At 47.2% G+C, this 25,766-nt stretch overlaps 1 protein-coding gene across 4 annotated transcripts in view; it reads left to right on the forward strand.

Annotated features, from left to right (window-relative positions):
• LOC104328839 (solute carrier family 4 member 11) overlaps nt 1-17,054 on the forward strand; it is a 109,100-nt gene extending 92,046 nt beyond the window's left edge. For all 4 annotated transcript variants that reach the window (XM_075420261.1, XM_075420259.1, XM_075420260.1 and 1 more), the window contains 4 exons: nt 960-1,133; nt 6,372-6,567; nt 8,722-8,891; nt 12,769-17,054. In XM_075420261.1, the coding sequence (XP_075276376.1) occupies nt 960-1,133; nt 6,372-6,567; nt 8,722-8,891; nt 12,769-12,832 (604 nt within the window). In that variant the 3' untranslated portion in view covers nt 12,833-17,054. The remainder of the gene's footprint in view (nt 1-959; nt 1,134-6,371; nt 6,568-8,721; nt 8,892-12,768) is intronic.
• Nucleotides 17,055-25,766: the final 8,712 nt, after the last annotated feature.

Raw genomic sequence — 25,766 nt, forward strand, 5'->3', positions numbered from 1 at the left:
AAGACACCTGAATGGTGCTCCCTTTCCAGTTGATGGTGCCTGGCAAGCCATTCAGCTGATCCCTTGTGTTGTGTAAGGGTGAACGCTGCAGACTGCTCTGGTGCCCAGGCAGAAACATGGCTAGAGACCTTTAAGTTAAGTATCAAAGTCTGAGAGCTGAATCCTTCCCCAGCCTTTTTCCAAAATTTACTCATGGCATCTGAGCAGTGGGTACCAGACGGGTATATTCAGGAGCAGACCTTTGCGAAACATGGCAAGATTAAACTAGATGCGAGTTTGGTGTTAGCAGTGTGAATGTGAAGTGGTCAGCTTCCTTGGTGAAGGCTGCCAGTTTCCCCCTCCCCTGCAAAAAAAAAAAAAAAAAAGGGAGGCTACCCTGCATTTAGCAAAGTTAGGAGCATATCTCCTTGGCTGACTACTAAGGAGGAGCTGGAGCTTAATGAATTCGTGTCCTATTTTCTTATCGTGCAGTAGCAATTACGTAATTAGGGGATTACTGCAGCATACTGCGCACATGTACTGCTCGTGGGGAAGAAGGGAGATCAGGGTTAAAACCAAGAGGAGTGGGAAACTGTAGTGTCAGCAGTCTGTCATCCCATGCCCAGGTCTCCAGCCTCTCCCCAGGTGGACTCTGCGAGCAGATCTACATGTACCTTTTGAGAGGACTCTGCAATAAACATAGTAGCAAAGCGCTGATGAAATTTGCAGGGACTGCTATTTTAGTGGGTTGCCTTTGTGCTCACTGTTTTTTCCAGGTGATGACTGCTTTGGGAGCAAACTATTTAAGTTTCACTACCTTTTGTGATCATGTAACGCAGGCTGTAAAGCCGGAGGAGTGTGAAATTGCTCTGTGCATGGAAGTGCACTTTGGTGTTTCGCATTCAAGCTCAGGTTCAGCAGGAGCAGCTTGCTGCAGTCTGCGCCGGGTGTAACTGCTGTCAACAAACATCTCGTTTCAGGTTGGTGAAGGGAACAGCTTATCACTGGGACCTCCTGCTCGTTGCGCTGATTAACACGGGGCTGTCAGTCTTTGGCCTCCCGTGGATCCATGCTGCCTTCCCGCACTCCCCGATGCACGTCCGTGCCCTGGCCTACGTGGAGGAGAGGGTTGAAAATGGACACATCTATGAGACGTAAGTAGAAATCGTAGAATCACAGAATGGTTTGGGTTGGAAGGGACCTTACAGACCATCCAGTTCCAACCCCCTGCTATGGGCAGGGACCCCTTCCACCAGCCCAGGCTGCTCCCAGCCCCATCCAACCTGGCCTTGAACCCTGCCAGGGAGGGGGCAGCCACAGCTTCTCTGGGCAGCCTGGGCTAGGGCCTCACCACCCACACAGCGAGGAACTTCTCCCTTAAATCTAACCTAAATCTCCCCTCTCTCAGCTTGAAGCCATCACCCCTTGTCACAAGTCCCTCTCCAGCTCTCTCGCAGCCCCTCCAGGCACTGGCAGCTGCTCTCAGGTCTCCCCGCAACCTTCTCCTCCCCAGGCTGAGCAGCCCCAGCTCTCCCAGCCTTTCCTCCCAGCAGAGGGGTTCCAGCCCTCGCATCATTGCTGGGGCCTCCTCTGGCCCCGCTCCCACAGCTCCAGCTCTGTCCTGTGGTGAGGGCTCCAGAGCTGGATGCAGGACTCCCGGGGGGTCTCAGCAGAGCGGGGCAGAGGGGCACAGTCCCCTCCCCAGACCTGCTATCTGGCCAGATTAAACCGCAGCACTATCTTGGATCTCTTTGGTTTCGTTTGTGGTTTCCTAATCCTTTGGGTACAGTGGGTTACGTGGTTGGGGAGTTAGCTGTCTTCTTGAAGACAGATATAAAGGTGGAGGGGAAATGCACCAAATGAAGCTGCCTCAGCCATCATGGACTGCGACCCCACTTCATGCCCCTTCACCAAAGCACTTTTTTCAGGATGGACACAAATTTATGCTCTCATCAGTGGCTGGCAGCAGCCTGCAGGGATTCACCTCACTCTGGTGCAAATCATCCTCTGGAGAAATTAGCCGAGGCCTTTTTTAGGTTTATCCTTATGGAAAGCTGAGGAGATGCTTTGGCCAGGTCTTTCCAGATGTCTTCACCAGAAAAAATCCAGTCTGATTCATTGCCTGAAACCTGTCTGGTGGTTATTACAAAGGATAGGAAAAATGTGGCATTATTTCAGAGCTCCCATAGCCTCTTCCACCACGTTTTGGGAAGGCGTGATGCTGATTAAATTCTCTTGGTTTTAAGCTGAAGCAACTGTGAAGCCATGCCCGGGTCATCGCTGTCTATTTAAGACCAGCTTTTTTTGCTGTTCCGAATTGTCAAACGCACTCTTATCAGAGTACTGTTGGGGAAAAAAAAAATTGAAAACCTAATTTCTCATGAAACTTGTTCCAGAATAGAGATTATCTGGTCTGTTTGATCTCAGTATGTTACAGTTGAGCGCTTTTACCTCAGAAGTGGTAATTTCCACTCACATGCCGTTAGTTTTAATTATCCTGTCTTGGTTTCCATTTTCAGAGTTGCTACTTATCAAAAGTGAGGTGAAGCAGCTGTTTATTTTGGGGGATGGAGTGAGTCTGTCTTTTAATTTCCCCTCTCACCCTCACACTGTTCTCGGTGCCAGCTGTGGCCCATCCCAACCTGGCACAGTTGCTCTTTGGGTTAGCAATGGACAGATTTCACCTTCCACATCTGGAAAATGCAAAGTCCTGCCTCTCCCTGCAACACTTTTACAGATTAAGTCGGTCCCTTGGGCTCGTATTCCTGTTAGTACGCGTTGGTATTGGTTGTTCCCACAACTACATCTGTCTTGCTGAACCCTATTTCAAAAAAAAAAGCAACTTTGTAATTTGATTTCTGTAGGGTTTTTAATCCGTGCCTTTGCTCCTGATTTCAATGATCTGCTCTGGGATACCTCTGCTTTCCCTTTCTTTGTGAGATGCAGAAGTTACATGTTGAAACACATGTGCCAAGCCTTCCTCCTCTGTCTTCTGTTGTCAATTTTAATACCTGGTGGCTTTTTTCCTGTTTTGCTACCTGCTGTCTTTATTCTACCCTCTGGCTTCTCCTTGACAAAGTCCAGTTCCCTGCCTGAATTAATGGCTACCTTCTGCCCCTGTCCCCTGATCCTTCACCCAGCTGCCCTAAAAGAGCATGGGAGAGCCCTCTGCGGCCTCGCTAACCTAGATATGGCTCCAGTGATTACCCTAAAAAGGCCTTGAGGGATGCCCTGATCTCACTAAGCGTGTTCCCTCGCGGCACAGCTCTTCCTCTCCTCTCCTGGAGTCAAATCAGCAGGTAAAAGAGTGCTGTGAACTGGATATTGGGAGCGAAGAAGGGAACGAGGATTTCCTAGTTATCTGAACTCCCTTTGAGACTGAAGCTTTTTGTTCTCTGCAAAGCTTTGAGCTATAAACAGGAGGCTCTGAGCAATGTTGTCTTTTTTCTTTTTTTTTTCTCCTCTTAGCCAGCTCTGCTGAAAAAGAAATGTACTGAAGCTCAATTAGAAAATCAGGAGTTCTTTCAGTGCTGGCTCCCTTGGCAGACTCCTTTCCTCGACAAAAATCAAAGCTCTCAGTGAGGATGATGATATAAACAAGAATAAAGATCTGTCACAATGAAAGCAAAATTTTCTTCTCCCCTGTAGAGTAACCACTTGAGTTTTATGTGGCAATCTGCAAATAGGCTCTCATTACTCGTACGGAGGAGGCAGGGAATGGCTAATCCTGTGCTAGCTGTATTTAAAGGATTCTGGGAAAATGAGCCTGGATTATGCTCTTTAATCTACGTTAATTATTTCATTTCCATTGCAGTAGAGGCTTTCTGGAGCTGTTTCCTCAAGGGGCAAACCAGATTTTGAACACACGCAAATTACTGGATTTCTTCCATTGACTTAATGTGACTGTTCTTGATGTCCTTACCCTGGAAAGAAGAAAGGTGCTAGAATTGGCAGAAAACCAATAAGAGGCTGAGAACTTCAGCTTTGAAGATACTAAGTTCGGTCAATTACGAACAATTTTAACAATGTTCTGATAAGAAATTCTGAACTACTTTAAGTGGCATTAGCAGGAGCTGACAGTAGTAGTTGCAGCACACCTTGCATGTGATCAAACACTCTGCTGTGATTGCCGCATCCTCAAGAGATGGCAGGCAGAAATTTTCATGAATTTCAAAATTCCATTACCAAAGAACTGCTACTCTGAGCTGTTCTTGCACTTGCAGACTTGCATCTGATTGGAAAGTGGTGGCTTCATATCTCATTTTGATCCTGAGCCCTTTGGTTTGCATGACCTTACTTGCAAGGAGCCTAGCAGACTTGTGTGTGCTCCGACCGATGCTTGCAGGTCACGAGTATCCCCAGCAGTGGGTTAGATCTTTGAAACAGCAGAAGCGCATCTGCTGTAGCTTGCCCAATGCTGAAGCCAGGGGAGCTCTTGCTGTACCTGGATGCGGCTAAATCAGTTAACGCATCCTTTTGCTCGGCTTTACTGGGCCACTCGAGAGGCTCGAAGTGGTCTGACCACTCCTTACTGGTTTATCGAATTACTCTGAACTAGACCTGCACTTCAAGCTGCTTGGCTCTGTTGTGTCCGAGACTTCTGTTCTGTGGTGAACCAGACCCACAGACAGTGAAGAACCTGCCAAAGTGTATCCACCTAGGTGATGTCCCACTTCTTCCAGAGCTGGCAAGAGCAGTCTGCAGGTAACAGTGGAAAGCAGTGCTCTACTCTCCATTGGCTTCTCTAGGCATTGGCAGGGACCTCCTGACATAGGAGACTTGCAAGAGGATCTGTACAAAATCTGTTTGGAAGGAGGAAAGCTGTAGTTTCTGCTGTTTAGACCTAGCCAGAGGAGGGGAGGTTACTAAGAGGTTAATGCCTCCTTTGTCTTTTCCGTGCATACTCTCTGGTGGTTCTGGATAATACGTACGACCTGCCCCATTATTCACCAAGGAATTCAAGTGTTGTCCTCAGGACTTTGTGTACTGTTTGTGGTATCTGTTGTTCTTTGGGTCTCATGACCGCTCATGTGAGTTCTGCCACGTTATGCAAATCCTTAGGCTGTTACCCTTTCCCTCTCTCTAAATACAGGCATGGAAGGCTCCTTCATCCTCACAGCTCTTGAATGTGTAAACAGATTTGACGTTCAACCTGACCTTGCTTATTAAGCAAGATTTTAAAAAACTTAATATCGAAAGAATTCACTGGGAAGCAATCTTCTTCAGGACAGAAGAGATTACAAAGTCTTAGCAGTGCATATGTAAAAGAGGGAAAAGTGTTTTGATAGATCTCATGGCTGACTCTTGTGTTAATCCTCAGAGTATTTTGTGTACAGGGTTAATTTGGAATATGAGGTCTCGCATCCAGGGAATGAGGCCACTAGATGACAACAGAACAGCCTATGGACAAGAATTTCTCCTGATAATAGGGGGACTGACTCACTAGCTTATCCACTGAATTGGTAGATTTAACTTCTCAAAAAAAGTTACGTTAAGAATCCCCCTTTTCTCTGTTTATAAATAGTCTTGAAAGGTGAGGCATTTCTTTCCTATTGTTTCTGGTAACTTTTGCCTTCAGACTAGGAGGTGCTCACAGGTTTAGTTGAAGGGAAAACAAAGCAACCTCCCCTCACTCCTGCAAACCGGCTCTGAAAGTTGCTGTGTGCTTTCCTGTCAGTCTTTTTTTCTCCCATAAAAACAAAAATCAATCTGTGGTCTGTCAGCTCTGGAAAATTTGCATTAATTAATTACATGTTTTGCATGGTAATAGGCAATTTGCTGTGTAAGAGCTATTATCCACAGCAGAATTAAATTTCTAGCTCCCTGTATAGTGTTCTCAGCTTTCACTTCCATGTAAACAAGGAGATCCTCATATACATCAAAAATGCTGACTCGCAGTCAAGAAAACGCAGACCTTTTTTTTACAAGAGGTTCATTAGTTCCTGTAGAAGTCAATGAGTTTTCTTTTGGATAAAAGCCAATTGCATATGCACTGGGTAAATCAAGGAAAGGATTACTGCCCAGAAAGAGGATTCTTGCCTGCTTGGTTTGTTTTTTTTTTTTTTCTTTTGCAATGTGCTAAACAAAATTAGTTTAGAGGGCAATTTAGTTCAGGATAGGATCTGTGGAGCTTTGCAGAAGGGGAATTTGGCATTTTTCCAGCTCCTCTGTTTGAGTTGTGGATTAAGTGCCTGGCCTGGATCCAGCCGAGCTCTGCCTTCTCGGTGTCAGCACGCGGCCAGAAGTGCTGATCTCAGTGCAGTGGAGATGAGTTTCCCTTTCCCGAGCGGCACGTGTCCTGCACCTACGCAGAGTAGTGAGTCCCAGCAATAATCATAGAGGGATACTGGGATATTACCCTACTACCCTAATCCCTGTTTTCTTGCTTTCAGGATTGTAAGTGTGAAGGAGACCCGGCTGACAAGTCTAGTGGCAAACTTCTTGGTTGGCCTCTCGCTGCTGCTCCTCCCTTTCCCTCTCCAGTGGATCCCAAAGCCGGTCCTCTATGGCCTCTTCCTCTACATCGCATTGACCTCCATTGATGGGAACCAGCTCTTTGAAAGGGTGGCTCTCCTGCTCAAAGAACAGGTATGCAGACCGGGGCGGGAGTCTGGTGGAACGCAGAAGGAAATTGTGCTTACAACCTTGGTGCCAAACTGTGCCGGGAGCTAACGTGGAAAGCCGCTGGTGTTGGGAATGGAGTCACCTCCAATACTCACGTTCTCAGGAGGCTGATTTCCAGCTTCACCCACCACTTTGTGCATCCCTTTGGCATTTTTCTGCAAAGAGGGAGGGAAACTCGATGGTCCCTAGTTTAGCCTGTCTGCTACTGAGATGTGAGCAAGAGAAGGCTTTTCCATTAAGGTGGACGAATGAGTGGGAGAATAATGCGGTGTCAAACAACAAAAGTGGCAGGATTATTCTTGGGTTAAAAAAAGGTGGTAGCTGAATTGTTCGCAGAATTGCACTGTATCTCATCTGTCTTTCAAATTCTGCATAAATTGCTTTCTGCATTTCCCTGCCATAAAAGCGTTTTAGCTTTCTTGTTCAGAGCAATGTCTCGGATATAATCCTGCTCTTTTCAGTGTGCTAAGTGTTGTTCTAGAGACCAGCTCTCCAGAGGAAAAAAAAAAGACAAGTGCGTGGATGGAGCCAGCGTAGCTGCTACAAGTGAAGATGCCCCCTAAACTGTGTAGAGTGCAAACAAAAAATACAATCAAACAATGCCTTTGTCAAAAAAAAGAATTGCACCAACTGTTGCTTACTGAATGTAGGGTGCTTGTAAGTTTTTTAAAAACCCACTGTGATGTCTGTCAGCTGCAGAGTACGTGCATTTCTAACATAAAAAAAATTAGAAAGCGCATGCATAATGTCAGTAAATGGTGACCTTTGATATCCCCAACAAAGCTTCAGAACAGGTAATTTTTTGCTATATTTTACACTTTCATTTTGAATTACGCGAAATACCATGGGACAGGATTTTAAACTCAAAGTGAAATTGCCTGCATTATTGAAAATCTTCTGATGTGGGATGAAAACAAATCTGGAAGATCTGTTTTCAAGCCATCTCTGCTACGAGTGCTAAGAAGGTGTTTGCTTGCAGTGTAGGTGGTACCTGGGAGCAATAACGAGTCTCCAGCTCACCTTCTCTTATGTAACGAGGGTCAAGGGCTTAATAAGCCCAACGTTTGTCTCTGCATCTCTGCTAATCTATTTTGATCTCTAATATTACATCCCAGAGATTAAAACTGTGAAATCCGGGTAAAGATTACATTTGTCATGTCAATTTTTGAATGAGGATCAAATAGTTACTGATGTATGTGGAATATTACTTCTAGCTTTAGTACAAATTATGTGTGGAATTTTCCAAGCTTTGGTTTGGAAAATTAAGAAGCGTTCTCAAATATGGAGATCTCCCTTTTCTGGAAGCTTTTTAATGAGTCATGGCACAATCTGAAATCCATTGAGTCTGTATTGGTGCCAGCAGACAGTCGCTCATACTCTTCATTGATGTATAGACAGTGAGTCAAAGCCTGTGCTCAGACATGAGCGAGGAACTGTCAAAAGAAACCATGAGTGATATTTAGCCTATTAATGTCACTTTTTTCTCTCTTCTTTTTTGAAAATGAATCGTTTGAGTTGAGAAACTCACTGCAGTCTGAGTACAGTCTCTTCCCACACCTCCCCAGTTTCATCTCCTGGTCTTGCCCTGCCGGGGTTCAGCCAAGAAATGGGACCACCAGGGGCAAGCATGGAGTCTGATCAGCAGAGGACAAAACAAGGAGCTGAGTTTCAGGTGGAGAAACCATCCAGCAGTAACAACACCTGAATGCATCTGCTCACCATCACCCCCCTGCACACCCCCACAGGCTCTTTGAGTGTTGCTGCAAAGCCCTGATAATCCTCCTCGGGGGAATCTCATTACTGTACTTATCAAGATATTTTATTGCACTGCAGATGCTCCCAAAGGCAATCCTAGCTGTGTGGCGTGTCTTTTCTTTCCCAGGTTTCTAGTGCCCAGTCATCTTCTGTGTGTTGCTGCCAGTGCTGTGGTTTAAGGCACTTTCTTTAACCCTACAAATCCTGCGTTCAGCTGCTGTACCTGTTAAGGACTCTGATGGTGACGCACGCTGTGTGTAAACTGACGATTTCCTTAAAACTCTGGTGTTGAAAAGCCCATGCCGTGTTTTGCAGTCACAAGTCCAGGTCACTGCCTCTAATGTGTAATTCTTCTCTTCCCAGACCGCTTATCCTCCGACACATTACATCCGCAGAGTGCCCCAGAGGAAGATCCACTATTTCACAGGCTTGCAGGTCCTGCAGCTCCTCATCCTTTGTGGTTTCGGCATGTCACCGTTGCCCTACATGAAGATGATCTTCCCACTCATCATGATAGGGATGATCCCTATCAGGTATGAAGCTCTTCCAGGCAAAGCTTGGCTGTCTTTTATTCCTGTCTCCTGTGACTTTCGTCTTCAGGCTTAGACTACAGGAAGTCTGCGTGGTCTAGAAGGACATCGGGTACTTCCCTGAGTAGCCAGATCCTGGAAGGGGTGATGGTGATTGCTTCTTCACTAGCTGCTCAGGCTTGAGGAGGAATAGTGCAGAGAACGTGTGACTTCACTGGTGCTGGGTGTTGTGCAAAGGGTTCTGGACTGGCAGGTACTTCTCCTATGGCAAGCAGAGAGGCAAATAAGTCTCCTTTTGCAGTTTGAGATGCCTGATCTTCCTGAGAAGCTGTAGTCTAAGCCTTCCTTCTAGGCATGGGATAATGTTCCTTGTTGTTTTGCCATTTGATTTCCTAAGGCCTGTACACAGAGCAGAGCTAGAAACTCTTCCTGAGAGGCATCCTTATCTCTTACCCAGTGCTGTGGTGGCCTCATAGACCTCCTGCACAGTTGAATCCTACTGCAAATGATCAGTTAGGCCAAACTGGCCACATTTAGTCTTAAAATGTTTCTTTAAAGCTGGGAGGACCCCACGGTATTGTGCAGTCTTGAGAGAAAAATCATTGAGAAATTTAACTAATTTCTTCCTTAATGTTCATTAACAGTGACTGTCCATCATTCTCTAGTTAAATCATTCATGCTCTCCCTCCTTTGGATATAATGAGAAGCCATAATAAGATCTTGGAAGGAACAGATCTGTTTCAAGACCACTTGATTATTTTTAGGCCAGCATGGCATCTGGCGATATCTGGTTGTCTTTGAGCTTGCAGTCTCAGACATTTTTCTCTCTGATTTTCAAAGTTCAGGACTACCAATGTTATAATCTGCCAAGGCAGCTATTGTGGTATTTTCCTTGGGCGATAAAGACGGGTCCAGTTCTTTCTAAAACAAAAGCAAATGTCAAAACTACCATGTCTTTCAACAAGATCAGGTTAGAGCAATTTGGGCTGGATTTTTAAAGGTAAACAAAATCTTGGCAAACACTGAAATTATTGTTCCTATGGCAAGAGTGTCTCACCCACCCTTCACATAAGCGTCAGTTTGGATGGCTGGTTAAGTGGCTGGTGAATACTTTAACTGTGTGCAGTGCTGGATGAGTGACTCTTGTGGGAATTGCAAGTCTCTGCACAGATCAGCTCAGTACAGAAATGAAAATGTGGGACACTTTGCCAAGCATTCAAGTATCGGCCATAGTGTAATAAGCTAATTTAGCATGGTGAGAGTGCTGTCAAAGAACCCAATACTGTAATTAGACCTAAATAGTTTAGCGGTGCAAATATATCTTCTTTTGAGTAAAGGAGATACTGTTATCTTACGCTAGCTCTGTTGCTAACTCTTGTCTCTTTCCAGAGCAGCTTTTTCTAGTAGCTGGGTAACCAGCCCTGCTGCTAAGAGGAAGATGGTGCTACCTGGCTCAATACAGAAGTTTGCCCTTGGCTTTCCTTTCTCTGACATCTTTTGCCTTCGTGTAGTTTCTGTGGACTCCAGACAAGAAAACAGCACCATGATGCATGAGCTCTGTAGTTAACAATGACTTTTTCACAAAGATTTGTCACTCTAAATAGAGGAGAGAGAGTAGAAGAAATGAAATATCTTTTGTTTTTTTCTTTTTAAGAAGTGAAGGGAGGAAGACTTGATGGGAGAGTAGCCAGGGGTCAAAGTCAAGAATGAAACCCAGATGAGTGAGTTATGGCTCAGTGTCCCATCCAGAAAATCAGCCATGTTACTTGTCTCAAAGTCACGTTTCCATCTGTCCGACAGCATTAGACGCACGATTTGCATTGTTAGTGGTGAGGGATCATCTTTTTCTGGGGGTGTAGTGTTAATGTGAAAGATAATGGATTTCAATGGCTTCTCATTATTGCAGTGGAGAACAGCCTGTTGGGAGAAAATGGGATCTCTTTGGGTATCCCCAGTTCCTGGCTTTGATTCAGACCTTTGGGGTGACTAGTTTTTGGTTACAGACTAGTCCCTGCTCTCGGGAGTACTGAGGTTAAGGTTGCTCGGAGAGGAAGAATCTTCTTTCCAAGTTCTCTGTGATGCTCCTCTCTGCTCCCATGGCTCTCGAGCATTTCATTTCATGACAGGTCTATTTAAGCAGATCTTGGTACTTCTCACTAGTAAGTGCGTTTGGGACCTCTTGCATAGCTATTGAAAGTGCCCTTCCAAGTCTTAAACTGGCTCCCTAGTGCTTGGTGCATTATTTTAACAGCTGAAGAATAGCTCCTTGTTAAGCAAGGAAAAGTGTCAAACTAAATGTGCAGTAGAATTTAAGGAGAGCAACTTCATAGCATATTGTTACAGTGCCTTTGCCTTTCTCATCCAAATATGTTAATTCATGAGGATGTTCTTGCTAACAAACAAATAAAAAACAAAAGTAAGGGAAATAGTGCCTCTATGATCCAGTGGAAACAAGACTCTGGGTGGGGATGGAGGAATGAATGTCACAGCTCTGCTTAGCCTCTTGCTGTCTTCTCAAGTCTTGCTGATGTATTCAGTGCTTCTCTAAAGATCATAAAATCATAGAATGGTTTGGGTTGGAAGGGACCTTAAAGATCATCTGGTTCCACCCCCTCTGCCATGAGCAGGGACCCCTTCCACCAGGCTGCTCAGAGCTCCATCCAACCTGGCCTTGAACCCTGCCAGGGAGGGGGCAGCCACAGCTTCTCTGGGCAACCTGGGCCAGTGTTTCACCACCCTCCTGGGGAAGAATTTCTTCCTAGTTATCTAATCTAAATCTGCCCTCTTTTGGTTTAGAGCCATTCCCCCTTGTCCTATCACTACACACTCTTGTGCAAAGCCCCTCTCCATCCTTCCTGTCAGCCCCTTCAGGCACTGGCAGCTGCTCTAAGGTCACCCCGGAGCCTTCTCTTCTCCAGGCTGAACAGCCCCAACTCCCTCAGCCTGTCCTTGTAGGAGAGGTGCTCCAGCCCTCGGATCATCTTCGTGGCCTCCTCTGGACCCACTCCAACCCATCCATGTGCTGCTTCTGGAATGTCTATTGAAGCTTCTTTGTGGGAGAGCTGAAAGGAGTGACCTGTGGTACTTGGAGAACTGAGGAAGTTCAAGACAAATAGTGCACATATGCAGGTCTTTGAGCCAGCCCTGTAAATTTAGAGGAGGATTTCTTCTGTGAGCTCTCAGTGCCTGGTATTGCTGATGATGTGATGACTGTAAGGCTGCTTCAGCTGGGGTTTGTGTGTTGGCAAACTGTAGGAAAAGTGGTGAAGAAAGTAGAAACTACAAGTAAATAGTGATTCTTAGCGAAGTAACTCATCTGTTGGCAAACTGGAGGCAGCAATGAGCTTTTGCCTGCCTCCCCAGCAAAAACCAGGAGCATAACTGTGGGTTGAGTGAGGTGGTACATTTTTGACACTTTTAAGACTTTGTGGTGACAGAGTGCTTTAGGAAAGCGACTTTCCTCCTGTGAGGATGAGGTTGTTCTCTTTACTCTTCAGCTGAAATGAGGAGGCCTCTTCCAGGAGGAGCTCCACACTGTTATTGCTGTAAGTGCTGCATGTGCTTGCAGAATTTGTTGTTTTCACTTTCCCCCACTTTATCTCCCCTTCAGCTGGGTGAATGTTATATGCATGGCCATGTGGTTGATGCCTCATGCCTGGAAACATTGAAGGTCAGGTTGGACAGGGCTTTGAGCAGTCTGATAGAACTGAAGAGGTCCCTGCTCATTGCAGAGGAGTTGGACTAGATGGCCTTTAAAGGTCTCTTCTAGCCCAAACTAGTCTATGATTCTACAGACAAACTCAACGGAGAGTCTTGGGACAGACAAAATGTTACATGAATGAAAACAAGCACTAATGCTGTCTCTCTGGTTCAATCTTAGGTATAACCTGCTCCCTAGGATCATCGAAGCCAAGTACTTGGATGCTATGGATGCAGAGCATTAAATGGGGTCCTCCACACACGGAGCAGCGAGGACAGCTCTCTTGGAGTTGGAAGGCAGCTTTGCCGAGGCGTAGAACAATCTGTCTAGAGTTCTTTCTTTCACCACTTTCTTTCTACCCTAATATGGCATTGGTAATGCACACATATCAAAGACCAATTGAGCGTTGAAGTGTCAGACCAAAACAGCCTTGGACTTGGGAGGCCGATGCTCTTTGGAGCTGTGAGGCAAGCAAGCTTTATGGAAATGCTACTTTCCACATCCCAAAACTGGAAACCCCAAAGATCAGCATGTCTGTACAGTTGGAGCAGGCGTTCTCAGAGTTGTTGTGTGCTCCCTTGTTTGAGAGGTGGGGGGAATCTTTTTTTTTTTTAATGCACCATGTCCCTTTCTTCCAAAACACTATAAGGACAGCAACTGACCCTTCTTTTACAGAATGATAGTCCTTTTCTGGCCTTTGAATTAAATTTCCTGGGCATCCAGTATTCCCAAATTGGTATTCTGGGTGGAATGGTCTCATGTTAAATCACTGATGTTAGGAGAGATGTCTAGCCATTTCTTCAGATTAGCAGGGTTGGAAACAGATGTCATTTGTACTGATGCAATCCGCAGCTTTGGATGCATATTTAATTCCTGCAAATGAGCTGGAAATATTCAGAGGTTGGGCTCGCATGGCGATGTTGATGAAATCGCATCTGGGTCTAAGCTATTTGGGAATTATTTTGGATCTTTCTGCCATTGCTTCTTGGTGATCAAACACAGAAGTGTAGTTTTGCACAACTGCAACATTCTTGCTTGCACCCAGTCAGACGCTGAAACTTGTCAAAGGGCGGTTGTGTTAATGATTGCATATACATATGTACAGTAGTGCCTATGTGTACATATATACATATGGATTTGTGTATATATTTTGCATAGATATACAAATAGGCGTGATTCTTTCAAAATATCAAAAGTGTTTTGTGCAGTCAGTGTTACCTGTGATGTCTTGAATCATATACTTGTTCCCTGCTTCAGTGCTGCTTTTTCTCATCTGAGGTATGGTCACTTTTTTCCTTTTGAAGCTGCTCAGTTACTGTTTCGTTTTGGGTTTGGTTTTTTTTTTCATGTGTTTTATTCAACGTGTTCCTTTGCTTTCTTCTTCCACGGCTTGAGACCTCCATCATTCTGTTTTGATGCTCCAACGTGCAAATTTTGCATTTGATTTTAATGTGCAGCATGAAATGAAAGTTTTCCTCATTCACCTAATCAATATTTGTTGGTCATTTAATTGTTTGTTTTGTAGCTAATCTCCAGTTTTCCCCACTCCCAGACATTATATAATATTCCTGGATGAATCTAACTTCTGCTGTCTTTTATATTTCACTTTAATTTTGCTTGTGCTAGGGTCAGTTTTCTTATTTGGAGTACTGTGAAACAAGCTGCCCTTTAGTTCAGTGCTTGCTCTTTGTTGCACACTACAGATCACAGGCAAAGTGTTAAGAAAAATGTGGAAGTCTGAAGATAATGAACTTTCAAAACAGTAGAAATGAGGGAAGAAGGGTAATATAAAACTAAATGCAAATATATTATTAGCACAGAGAAGTGTTTCTTACCAATCGCCCAGTAAATGGTGCAGAGTTTTTATCAGCACATACCCTACTGGCTGGCTGTCCTCTGCGTGATGAGGAAGGCCAGCTCTGGAATGAGGGAGGAAGGCATTGGGTAAAAAGCTCCTATGCTGGAAACTAAGCCAGACTGAAGCCACTGAAGATTTGGTGTATTTGCACTAAATATCAGGTAGTATTTCATCTTAGTGTAGCTGCCTAGGGCTTTAAAACATATATGAACAACTAAATCTTTATTTTCTGATGTGAAACCCTTCATCTTTGTATTGATACTTGATGGAGGAGTGCAGTAAGAGCGTTCCCAAGAACGTGGCCGTGGCTGGTATCTACCAGAGCAATGGCAGGGGAAAGCCCTTGGCTTAGCAAGGCAAACAGCATGGCGTGACCTTGAAAGCATGACCTTCACGTTGCACCGGCCAACTCTTGCGGGACTGCTGAGAAGTCTCAGGGTCAGGATGACCACCCCAGTACCTCTAAGCAGGTAATGCCACGCATTTGGCTTTCAGTCGGTCTTGGAAGAAGCAGGAGCAATTCATGCTGTGTCTGAGTGGCATGACAGCAGGTATAAATCCGTGCATGGTTTCTGACCACCTTCCTCAATATTTCCAAGTTTTGGAGTCATTTCTGTGGCGAGACCACTAATACCTGTTATCAAGGTCTACGTGTAGAAACGGGCCAAACAGGATTTTGGGGCAGTGCAGAGGCGGAGGTGGTAAAAGGTATGTCTGATCTTCAGTCAACAGAAACAGAGCAGGTGACAGCAAACAGTTCAGTACCTGTTGTAAAACAGATTGCAAAGGCCTGACGATGCTTAAATAACACGCTTTTCCCACGGACGTCAAGAGATTTAACCAAAGGTAGAATGAAAAGCGTCATCCTGTGGCTGAGTAAATAATTAAATGCACGTGTTCTGGGGTTGTGTTTCTGGTTGTCTCAGCTCTTGGCAGGAAGAAGTCACCCCGTGGGCTGGTTTAAATCATATTGTGGATGCTGTGGCTGGAGGACGGAGAGGACGTGTCCAAAGGAATGTGGCTCTGGTCGTCTTTAAGGAAGAGCAGAGGCTCCGGGTGGAATTTTGTCCAGTACAGAGCATAGTGGGGTGAACTGGCATGCAGGCCTTGCCCAGAGGAGATAGTTTTGAGATGTACCCTCCATCCCTCTACTTACAAGGACCAAAAGTGTCCACATTTAAAGCCTCTTCAAAAATACCAGTTTCGGGTAGTGTCAAATGTTGCTAACTGAGATCATTTAAAATCCAGATAGCTTGAGGGGGTTAAAGATCCTTCACAACTCTTGTTTATGTCTTTTGTTGCTGTTGCTTTACCAGTATGACTTCAGTGTTCATATTTTCTTTGTAGCATCAATAGGATTCTGTTTCGCAGGGTTTTCTTTCAGCAGAAGTCAGGGGCCAAAGAATCAACCGATGGGAAATCAGCACAACTCGGGGAAAAGAAGTTGTGTGCTGGCTTAGACGAGTTGAACATTTGCACCCGTATCTTAATATATGGGTAGAAGGGAGATGTGAGACTTGGCTTCTTGTCTCATAAGGGGTTGTAATGATCCTGCAGAGGATTTTTTTTCATGCAAGTACCTTTTCTCTTCTTGTTTGCTTCTGGTTTTGCTGACTTGAGTGCAGGCGTTTCCAGGAAGTAGGCTAACTAGGGAAGGAGAGTTTGTTCAAGAGTTGATTGAGCACTTTAATACTTCTGTGAAGGTTAAGACAATTAGAATGTAAAAAGTTTTACTATAAGCTCTTTATATGCGCACAATGCTACGTATAACTTGCCAAAGAACTGGGTTTGAAAGATGTTGATAGCTATTGAGTCCTTGATGTTCACCTGGAACTGCAAGGTAGTAAAAAGCTTCTGAAACAAGTGGATTTTGGAAGTTACCTTTTGTCAGCTGCCAAAACGATCAGAAACTGTGGAATAGAATAAACTTCTACTCTCAAACTTGTAGTTTTCGATCCTTGCGTTGAATGTAGGAGCTAGAAGTTAGCTTGACAATTAAAATTGGATTTATACCTGAATAGTTTTGTTGGTCTGAGACTTATTTTGTTGCCTCCAAAAATACTGTTGACATGCTATGTGTGGAGATAGATGTGTTTCTCCAAGCAAATTAAGGAAAGCTGGTGAAAACATAGACTGCTGAACAGGCAGCGTAGCACTTTCTAGATTGCTTAGGAAGCAAATCTGACAACTTCACTACCAACAATGCCCAAATTCTCTGGCGTCAACATTTGAAGCTGTTAATAAATGTCAAGCTCTACTTGGATATGCATCAGTGCATTGATGGGAATGGAGTAAATGAACTCAGCTGGTTCACTTCAGAGCTGCCATCTGGTGAAATGCTTCAAGATGAGCCCAACAACTGTGGGATGCGACATGTGCTTCCTGATGACCTGTGTGAACTGGGATGCTCGGAAGACAAATATGGTAGATGGTCGTGTTTGCATATATGGCAGGTCAAACAATTCTCCCCGAAAGGTCCATATCCCCAGCTGCACCAGAAGACTGAAACTGTTTGCGTATTGTATTTGGCTGCTTTAGAAACTGCTGCTGAACTGTGTTCTGCGGACACACTTTGAAGAAACATGAAGGTGGCCAAAGCTGGATATAGCTGGAGAACATTTGGGGGTGGGAGGGAAGGGTTAGTTTTATTTTTGTGGAGTCCTCAGTAACAAAAAAGGGACCTGAGACATGCCATGTCACCAGAAGCACCCTACCACTTTCCAGTCTGTGTCCCACCAAGCATTTATCTACACTATCTGTTGACACGTGTTCGTGTTACTCCTTGATCAAGCTTTTTTTTCCTGTTCGTTGTGTTCTGTGTCTGCCCTCTGTAGTGCTTCTACCTGCCTAGAAGGTTAACAGGCAGAACCAGCTCATCTCTTGTGTCCATTCCCCCAAAACTTCAGTGCAAGCCATTTTCTCTGTCATCCCCTGACCCAGCTCTCCTCTCCCCAGCCCCTCTCTGGAGCTTGGCTCTGGCATCCCCACTGTGGAAATGCTGCCGAAGTGCCGAGTGGGTATTTTCCTCTGGAGAGCTCCTGCCCATGTCTGAGCAGCAGCATGGCAGGGGCTGCTCCCCTGGGGCTCGCTTTGCCGTAGTAGGCAATGATGGACTCAATTGTCCTACAGTTGCACCGTCTTCTGCATCTCTTCAGACGGTCATGGCGCAGTGTTCCAGTTGGGCTGTCCTCCTTTCATCTGTCAAGCTTCTAAAACAACTTAAATAGGCTTAATGGGATGGATTTGCCACATTTTCTATGTGTGCTGAGGCCTGTGGATGTTAGAAGAGAATAGTCTTCTCTAATTGTTTTCATATCTAATGAAGGCATTTAAGTACCAAACCCTGTCCATTACACTACTGGCTGTAGATCTGGTTGCAGAAGGCAAACCATCAATATTGTGCAAAGAGCAGACAGATGAGGGAGTTGCCAGAGTAGAAGCTTTAGAAATACAAATTAGCACTTCAGCTTTTGTGTGTTTTCCTTTCAAAGTAAGACAATCCTTGGCTGTGTCTGTCTTTCCCTTGTAAAAAAAACTCTCTGCGTGAGCTTGGATCACTTGGCGCTGTTCTGATGTCACATTAAATATTAAGAGCCTGTCCTAGGGGAGATGCTGCCTTCTGCTCCCCATCTGCAGCTCCTCTGCGAAGAGCTGCTCGCTTGGAGAGCTGAAGTCTGCTCTTGGAGCAGAAGAGGGGATGCATGTGGTGTCATCCATGTGACAATTTCCTGCTGCTGCCAAAGCTATCTGTATCCCTCATTTAGCTGCAGGTGGGAGTCCCAAATGTGAACAAAATGGTGAAGGGTTGGGAAGAAAAAAAAAAAACCCAGTTTGTAGTTAGATTCCCTCCCTCTTGACCTGAGCTGTGCTAGGTTTTTGCTCTTAGCATTAATAAACAAAGTATTTGTTATGTGATCAGGGTTTTGCAGAAAGTCAGCATATCAAATTCGGCAGCCGGAGGATCGGTTTCGGTGCTGGGGAGGTTTGCTGAAGGGCCGAGGTCAGTTCTTGCTCTGTCTGTCGGCAACAGTCGGTGTCTCAGCACACTTTTTCCAGGCATCGAATTTAGATGAGTTTCAGGTGATTGGATGACTTGGGTGGTTTCTGCAAGTGTCCATGAGAGTGATGGCGGGGTAGCACAGCCATGTTGGTCTCTGCCAGATGAGGCTGGAGCAGAAGGTGCAGCCTTTGGTGCTGTGAGCGATGGCATCTCCTGTTCTGCAGGTGATTTCAGGAGGTGATTGATTGAGATTTGAGTGACATCACCCAGCTCATGCAGCGTACCCCCCTTCTCCATGAACTCCTTACTGTGGGAGCTGTTAGCCACCTTTCTATTACTTAAAACATATCTATAGCATCATGTCTTTCCGAACTTCTCAAATTTGGGACCAGTGCCACCGATTTCAGACTGCACCCCCAGCAGAGTCCCAGCCTGCGTAAATAGGCTTTTAAGCGATTGATGTCTTCATTGCGGAGCTTCCTTCGCCTGCCCCGGTAGGAGCAGCTACCTCCCATCTCCTAAGAGGTCTTGATGCCAAAGTGAAATTGGGACCCTGGGTTTAAGTGCTCGTGTCTGGAAGCTGTGGCCGCCGGGATGCGCGCTGGATGTGTCCATCCCCGGCGGGTGCTGGGCTGTGATCTGAAGTGCCCAGTAAGCCTAAGTGGATCTGTTCCCATGGGAGAAAGCGCGGCAGCCGCTGGAAGGCGAGAAGCTTATTGCGCTGTCAACCCTTTGAGGATTTTTAGCCTCTCGAGTTTGGTGGAGCCACTCTGATTTAATAAGTGAGGTGGCTTAGTGCTCTCTTATTTTCAGAAGTGTTCAGCCCCTCTGTTCTCCCCGTCCTCTTTATTGATGTGAAGTTGTACCCTGTTCCCACACAGATGTTACCGCAGAAAACAGGAATTGTCTTACTAAAGACAAAAAACCCCCCTTCCTTCTCCAAAGTAGGTGCTCCTGAAGGTTAGTGCAAGTCAAACCCCCTTCCCCTTGGCCGGACCTGAGGAGGGGCTGTATCTTTGCTGCTCCTTCACTTCCCCTCCTGCTTTCCTTGGAGGGAGTGTAAATGTAGGGTAAGGTCTGAGGAGATGATTGAAGAGAAGCCTTCCTGAGGCAGAGCTGGCTCATCTCAAACCCTGCATCCCATTTTCATGCAGGCGAGCTCTGGCGGAGGCACAGAATCACAGAATGGTAGGGGTTGGAAGGGACCTCTGTAGGTCATCTAGTCCAACCCCCTGCCCAAGCAGGGTCACCTACAGTAGGCTGTAGGGGACCTTGTCCAGGTGGGTCTGGAATATCTCCAGAGAAGGAGACTCCACAGCCTCCCTGGGCAGCCTGGGCCAGGGCTCCGTCACCCTCAGAGGGAAGTTGTTCTTCTTCATCTTCAGCTGGAGCTTCCTCTGCTTCAGTTTGTGCCCATTGCCCCTTGTCCTGTCACTGGGCACCACTGGAAAGAGTCTGGCCCCGTCCTCCTGACCCCCACCCTGCAGATATTTAGAGGCATTTCGAAGGTCCCCTCTCAGCCTTCTCTTCTCCAGGCTGAACAAGCCCAGCTCCCTCAGCCTCTCCTCGTAGGAGAGATGCTCCAGTCCCCTCCTCATCCTCGTAGCCCTCCGCTGGACTCTCTCCAGTAGCTCCTCATCTTTCTTGAACTGGGGAGCCCAGAACTGGAACTGGGGAGCCCAGCTGCTTGGCTGGGGCGGACTGCAGCGTGCCGGGAGAGCACCGGCGGTGGGTTTATTTTCCAGCATGTCCCATGGCATGTAACTGGTTAAATATTTCTGTATTTGGTGACCAGGAGGTTTTTGTCACAGATCGCTGGGAAAATGTTTGAAGTGAGGGAAAGCACATGTTCCTGTTTAGGGAGATAGGGCCTATAGATACTGCACTTGCTAACTATGCTCTTAAAGCGCATGCCTCTATCTAGTGTTGATTTTACAGTGAATGATTTCTTTTGATAAGAGTTGCTTGGGGCAGGGGGGAGGGAGAGGGAATTCCTTTATCGTAGAAGGAAACTCTGTATTTAAAAACAAAATAAAAAGAAATATACTGTTTATATATTTCTACTTTGTGCCTAATCAGTGTCCTTTATTTAACCTTGAGCTCCCAGTATTGCTTGGATTTCTCTCCTAGTGCTGATGTACGTGTTTCTCTGGTGACTGTGGGGATCCCTGTAGCTGAGATGCTTCTGTCATGCCCAACACTTAGAATCATAGAATCACAGAATGGTTTGGGTTAGAAGGCACCTTAAAGATCATCTGGTTCCAACCCCCCTGCCATGAGCAGGGACATCTTCCAACAGCCCAGGTTGCTCAGAACTTCATCCAACCTGGCCTTGAACCCTGCCAGGGAGGGGGCAGCCACAGCTTCTCTGGGCAGCCTGGGCCAGGGCCTCACAACCCTCAGGGGGAAGAATTTCTTCCTAATATCTCATCTAAATCTGCCCTCTTTTAGTTTAGAGCCGTTCCCCCTTGTCCCATCACTGCACACCCTTGTGCGAAGCCCCTCTCCATCCTTCCTGTCGGCCCCTTCAGGCACTGGCAGCTGCTCTAAGGTCACCCTGGAGCCTTCTCTTCTCCAGGCTGAACAGCCCCAACTTCCTCAGCCTGTCCTCACAGGAGAGGTCCTCCAGCCCTTGGATCATCTTCGTGGCCCTCCTGTGGACCCGCTCCAACCCATCCATGTCCCTCCTATGCTGGGGGCTCCAGAGGTGGACGCAGGACTCCAGGTGGGGTCTGAGGAGAGTGGAGTCAAGGGCCAGAATCCCCTCCCTTGCCCTGCTGCCCACGCTGCTCTTGATGCAGCCCAGGGTACGGGTGGCTTTCTGGGCTGCCAGCGCACATTGCCGGCTCACGTTGAGCTTCTCATCCATCATCCACTTGTAGCGTTTGAGCATCTAAGCTGTAAATGTAAGGACATGTCTTACCCATGGGAGTCTGGGGAGCCAAAAATGGGATTTCTTCATGCTTTGATTGGGAAGTGTAAGAAATAACTGCAGCTCTTGCCTGACATGGTGCACTGAGAGCATCTGGACCTGGCTAGCATTGCCCTAGTGGCTCGGACTTCCTTGTCATCATCCAAACCAGAGATGAGCCCAAAACCTAGTGAATTTTGTGTTGTGGGGGAGCCTGAGAATGATCCACTTCTCCAGGGAGTAAATTCACTAGTTCCCTACCACGGGATCCAAGCTTGGATAGTTGCCCTCCAGCTCATCAGGATCCTTGAGGAGCTCACTTTGCAGAAAGAGGGACTTTTTGCAGGTGAAGGCAAGCTGATGTTGAGGTAAGGGTAAGACTGAGAATGGCTGTGTGGATCTGGCAGCATCGCTGGAGTCTGCAGAATTGCTCCTTGTCTCCAGCCACCGCATCTCCTGTGGGATTCACTCTCCACTCAGAGGGACAGTTCTGCCCTCCATCAGCATGAGCTGCCCTAGAAGTAACATTGACCCTCCTCTGTTTATATATATATATATATGTATTTTTATGTATATATAAAAATAGATTTTGTATACATATATTTTTTATATATGTATAAATATATATATAAAAATACATGGGAACAGGCTATCTCTCAAGGGGGAAAACAGTCCCTGTGGTGTGAACTTGAGGGCTGCTGAGCACGTGGGCAGCATCAAATATTTGGGTATTAACCCAAGACCTGAGCTGCTCTGTCCTCTGGCACGGTGACCTTCAAGACGTGGCAGTCCCTGGGGCAGGGAAGGAGCCCTCAGACTCCTCTCATCGCATCTTCTGCAGAAGGGCGAAGCGGAAGCAGGGTCTGGGGAGCCCTTTCATGGCTCTGCGTTGCCTTTAGGCAGGTGGTTTGCATCCCCCTTCACAGCAAGGTCCAAAAGGAGCCAAATACAGAGATCCTCAAACTGGTGCAAGGACTGAGGCCTTCGCAGCAAGCAGCGTGGGGTGGGAGTGGGGCACGTGGCAAATGCCTCTCCCTTTCGATGTCTTGGTCTGTGGTGGAGGACAGCGTGTATGGGGTGGTTGTCCTGAAGACCCTGCAAGATGCCTGGAGAGCCGGGAGTGTGTTCCCAGCCAAGACTGTTCCCTTCTGGACAGGCTGGAGGTCCCATGAACGGACACAGAATGGGTAAGAAGTGGTTGTGCACCCATCAAAGAAAGCATCCTGGGAGCGGTGGGGTGACTTGGGCCCGTTGTCTCTCTGTGGCAGCTTTCTCCAGTCCATGAGGGTCTCTACCCAGGACACCTCCTAGGTGCCTGCTTGGTGTCCAGGAGTAGCTTTGGAAAGCTGGGAAGGCTGGAAAGCACCTTTGGGCTGAAGCGAGGTGTAACGGAGAGGTCGGTGCTACACCAGGACCGTAATTGCATGGGGATGCAGTGAGCCCCTCGGGATGGGGAGCGGGGAGAGGGCAGGCAGGCCACGTCGGTCACCTTGTGGCTGTCACTGCATGGGGTTTTAGCTGATGGGCATCTGCCTGCAAGGCCATAACCCTGCGAGGTGCGAAGTGTCCCTATGCAAAGCCGATGTCCGATGATGGTTTAAATGTCTGGCATTTGGTGCAGATCTGAGCTGGGGACAGAAAGGGTCAGACGGGGACACATTTTCCCCCCGCTGTCTCCTTCCTTTTCCACCAGGACACACATGTGATGGCTGACGGGATCTTCGCAGGACGGGTTTAAATATTCATTGGCTAAAAATTACGTGGATAAACTGTTCAAAGAGGTGCCGGGCCCCAGGGATGCGATCTGCAGGACTGCCAGCACTTGTTTTTCTCCATACCACGTCTTGGTATGGAGGACCTGGAAAAAGGGAGTATTTAGGGTGTCTGAAACCAGGCTTTGCTCGGACTGACAGAAGGAGAAATCAGTACGTTTGCTGCCTTGATGTCCTGCTTTGATTTTAGCTGGAAAGGGCGTTGGCACGTTCCTCCCTGAGCTTCCCAGCCCTGTAAAGGACTGAAATACCTTCCTGGAGTGATCTGGTTCTCGTGGGTCCATCACTGCCCCCAGATGTGCATCTGCCACTGCAGCAAAGCCGGTAGGAGAGGGCTTGGTGGTCCCTGCTCGCTGCATTTTGCGGGGTCTGAGGCTCCAGAGCTGGACCAGGAGGGAAAGCAGCAGAAATGTTGCCGCCAGCGAGGGGTCAGGTGTTTCAAGTTCTTGGCGCAAGAGCCAAAAGAGCCATTAACTGTAGCTTTTTCCGCTAGTGTTTTGGGTGGGGTTTGTGTTTGTTTTCTGGCAAGCAGTTTGCAGCCCTGAGCCCTCCCAGGCACCAAAACCTGCTGTTTTTCATCAGGGATTTAATCTGCTGAGAGCAGGTGCCATCTAGGGGACAGACAGAAGAAGACAAGGAGGTTTCGTTCCCAAACCTCTGATTTTTTTTCTCCACCACCCCAACCCACCTGCAACTTCTGAAGGGCCTCAGCCCACCTCTGCGACGCTCTCCTGGTTGCATCGGCAGCAAACACGGAGAACACCAGGCTCAAAATAGGGAGCTGGTGGGTGTATGGCTTGATGCAAGCTTAACCAGCCCCCAAATCCGGAGCAGAAAGCTTCTGCCTTCATGCAGCACTGGTGCCCAAAGCCATAGACCATGGAAGCCTGCACCGGGGTTTTAATTTGAGGGTTTGCTCAAAGTGGATGGAGAAACCATGAGCGAGCCAGAGCATGGGGCTCACGCTTCCAGCTCTAGGTTTGCCATGATGTCCTGAAGCAAACTTCCCTCCGCTTGCTGTTCTCCAGAGGGCCGTATCCTGCTTCATTTTGGAAAAGGTTTGGCCAGGAGTGCTTTCTCTGCACCACCTGCTTCTTATCCTCTTGAATTTGGATGGTCCAGAGATGTAACGCCAGGACCATGCATCAAGAGGGGCTGGTTCAGCTCTGCATAACTCTTTAGCTGAACCCAAAAAGCTAAATCAGCACCAACCTCACTGCATATGCTTAAAATCAGGCTCTACCAGAACACGTGGAGGTGGTGGATGGGTGAGCAGTTGGTGGAAACGCTGCACGTCCATCGCTTTGAATAAATACTGAGCGCTAATGATACCGACTCGCTAATAAAAGTTTGGCAAATGGGCGACCACAGCTGTGAGCTAGAGCTGCAGGCCTGAAGGGTTTGTCTTGGAAACTTCAGCAAAATCACTCAGTTTACACCCTTTCCTCTCCTATTTTGAGCTTCTTGATTTTTCTCTGCTAGCTTCGGCCCCCCTGGAAATCTTTTATGTACCCACTGCAGGCAGCTTTGGGGTGGTGAGGGGCGTCTGCAGGCTAAAGGTTTGCTGTCGGGGGCTTCTTTCCTTCCACCTCACCCCCATCCAGCAGCAAACGTCCCTCCAGCTTGTGTCCCCATCCTCCCCTGGGGCAGTCCCACCTGTGTGGAGCGTCGGGATGAGGCATGGGTGCTGCCAGCACAGGGCTTGCCCTGGCTTTAGCTGTGATGGGGTCCAGAGATAAATTTTTTTGGAGAGCCCTCCTGGATAACCAAAATTTGCAAATCGTGGGAGTTTCAATCACGGAAAGCTGCCTGCTGCCGGTGCAGACTCCAGCAGAGGGAGCGTGGCTGCCTCTGGCAGCATGAAGAGCCACTTGCTTCAACAAACACAGCTTCTTGCGATGGGCTTTTTGGATGTCTCCTTTGGATGGCGTTTTCCCATGAGGTTCACATGTGTTCCTCGCCTGCTCAAACAGCAAAATGCATGGGTGCTTTTATAAATAGGTGAAAAAAAATATTTTTTTTCTATTTTGGGGAGATCCAGTAAGAAAAAACAAACCAAAGCCCCAGCTCTGCGAGTTCCGAGTCACAGGTATGTCACTGACTTATCAATGCTGCCTTGGCTTTTCACAGAATCACAGAATGGTCAGGGTTGGAAGGGACCTCTGTGGGTCACCCAGCCCAACCCCCTGCCCAAGCAGGGTCACCCAGAGCAGGCTGCACAGCACCGCGGCCAGGCGGGGCTGGAATATCTCCAGAGAAGGAGACTCCACAGCCTCCCTGGGCAGCCTGGGCCAGGGCTCCGTCACCCTCAGAGGGAAGAAGTTCTTCCTCATGTTCAGCTGGAGCTTCCTCTGCTTCAGTTTGTGCCCGTTTCCCCTTGTCCTGTCGCTGGGCACCACTGCAAAGAGCCTGGCCCCGTCCTCCTGACCCCCACCCTGCAGATATTTAGAGGCATTTCGAAGGTCCCCTCTCAGCCTTCTCTTCTCCAGGCTGAACAAGCCCAGCTCCGTCAGCCTTTCCTCACAGGAGAGATGCTCCAGTCCCCTCCTCATCCTCGTAGCCCTTTTCTTTCAGGGGAAAAGGATTTGAGGCAGAAAGACCTTTGCTTGTTGGATCCCCTTGCTGAAATCCTTCAGC

This window comes from Opisthocomus hoazin, chromosome 5 (genome assembly GCF_030867145.1).
Source record: "Opisthocomus hoazin isolate bOpiHoa1 chromosome 5, bOpiHoa1.hap1, whole genome shotgun sequence".
In the NCBI taxonomy this organism is placed as follows: domain Eukaryota; kingdom Metazoa; phylum Chordata; class Aves; order Opisthocomiformes; family Opisthocomidae; genus Opisthocomus; species Opisthocomus hoazin.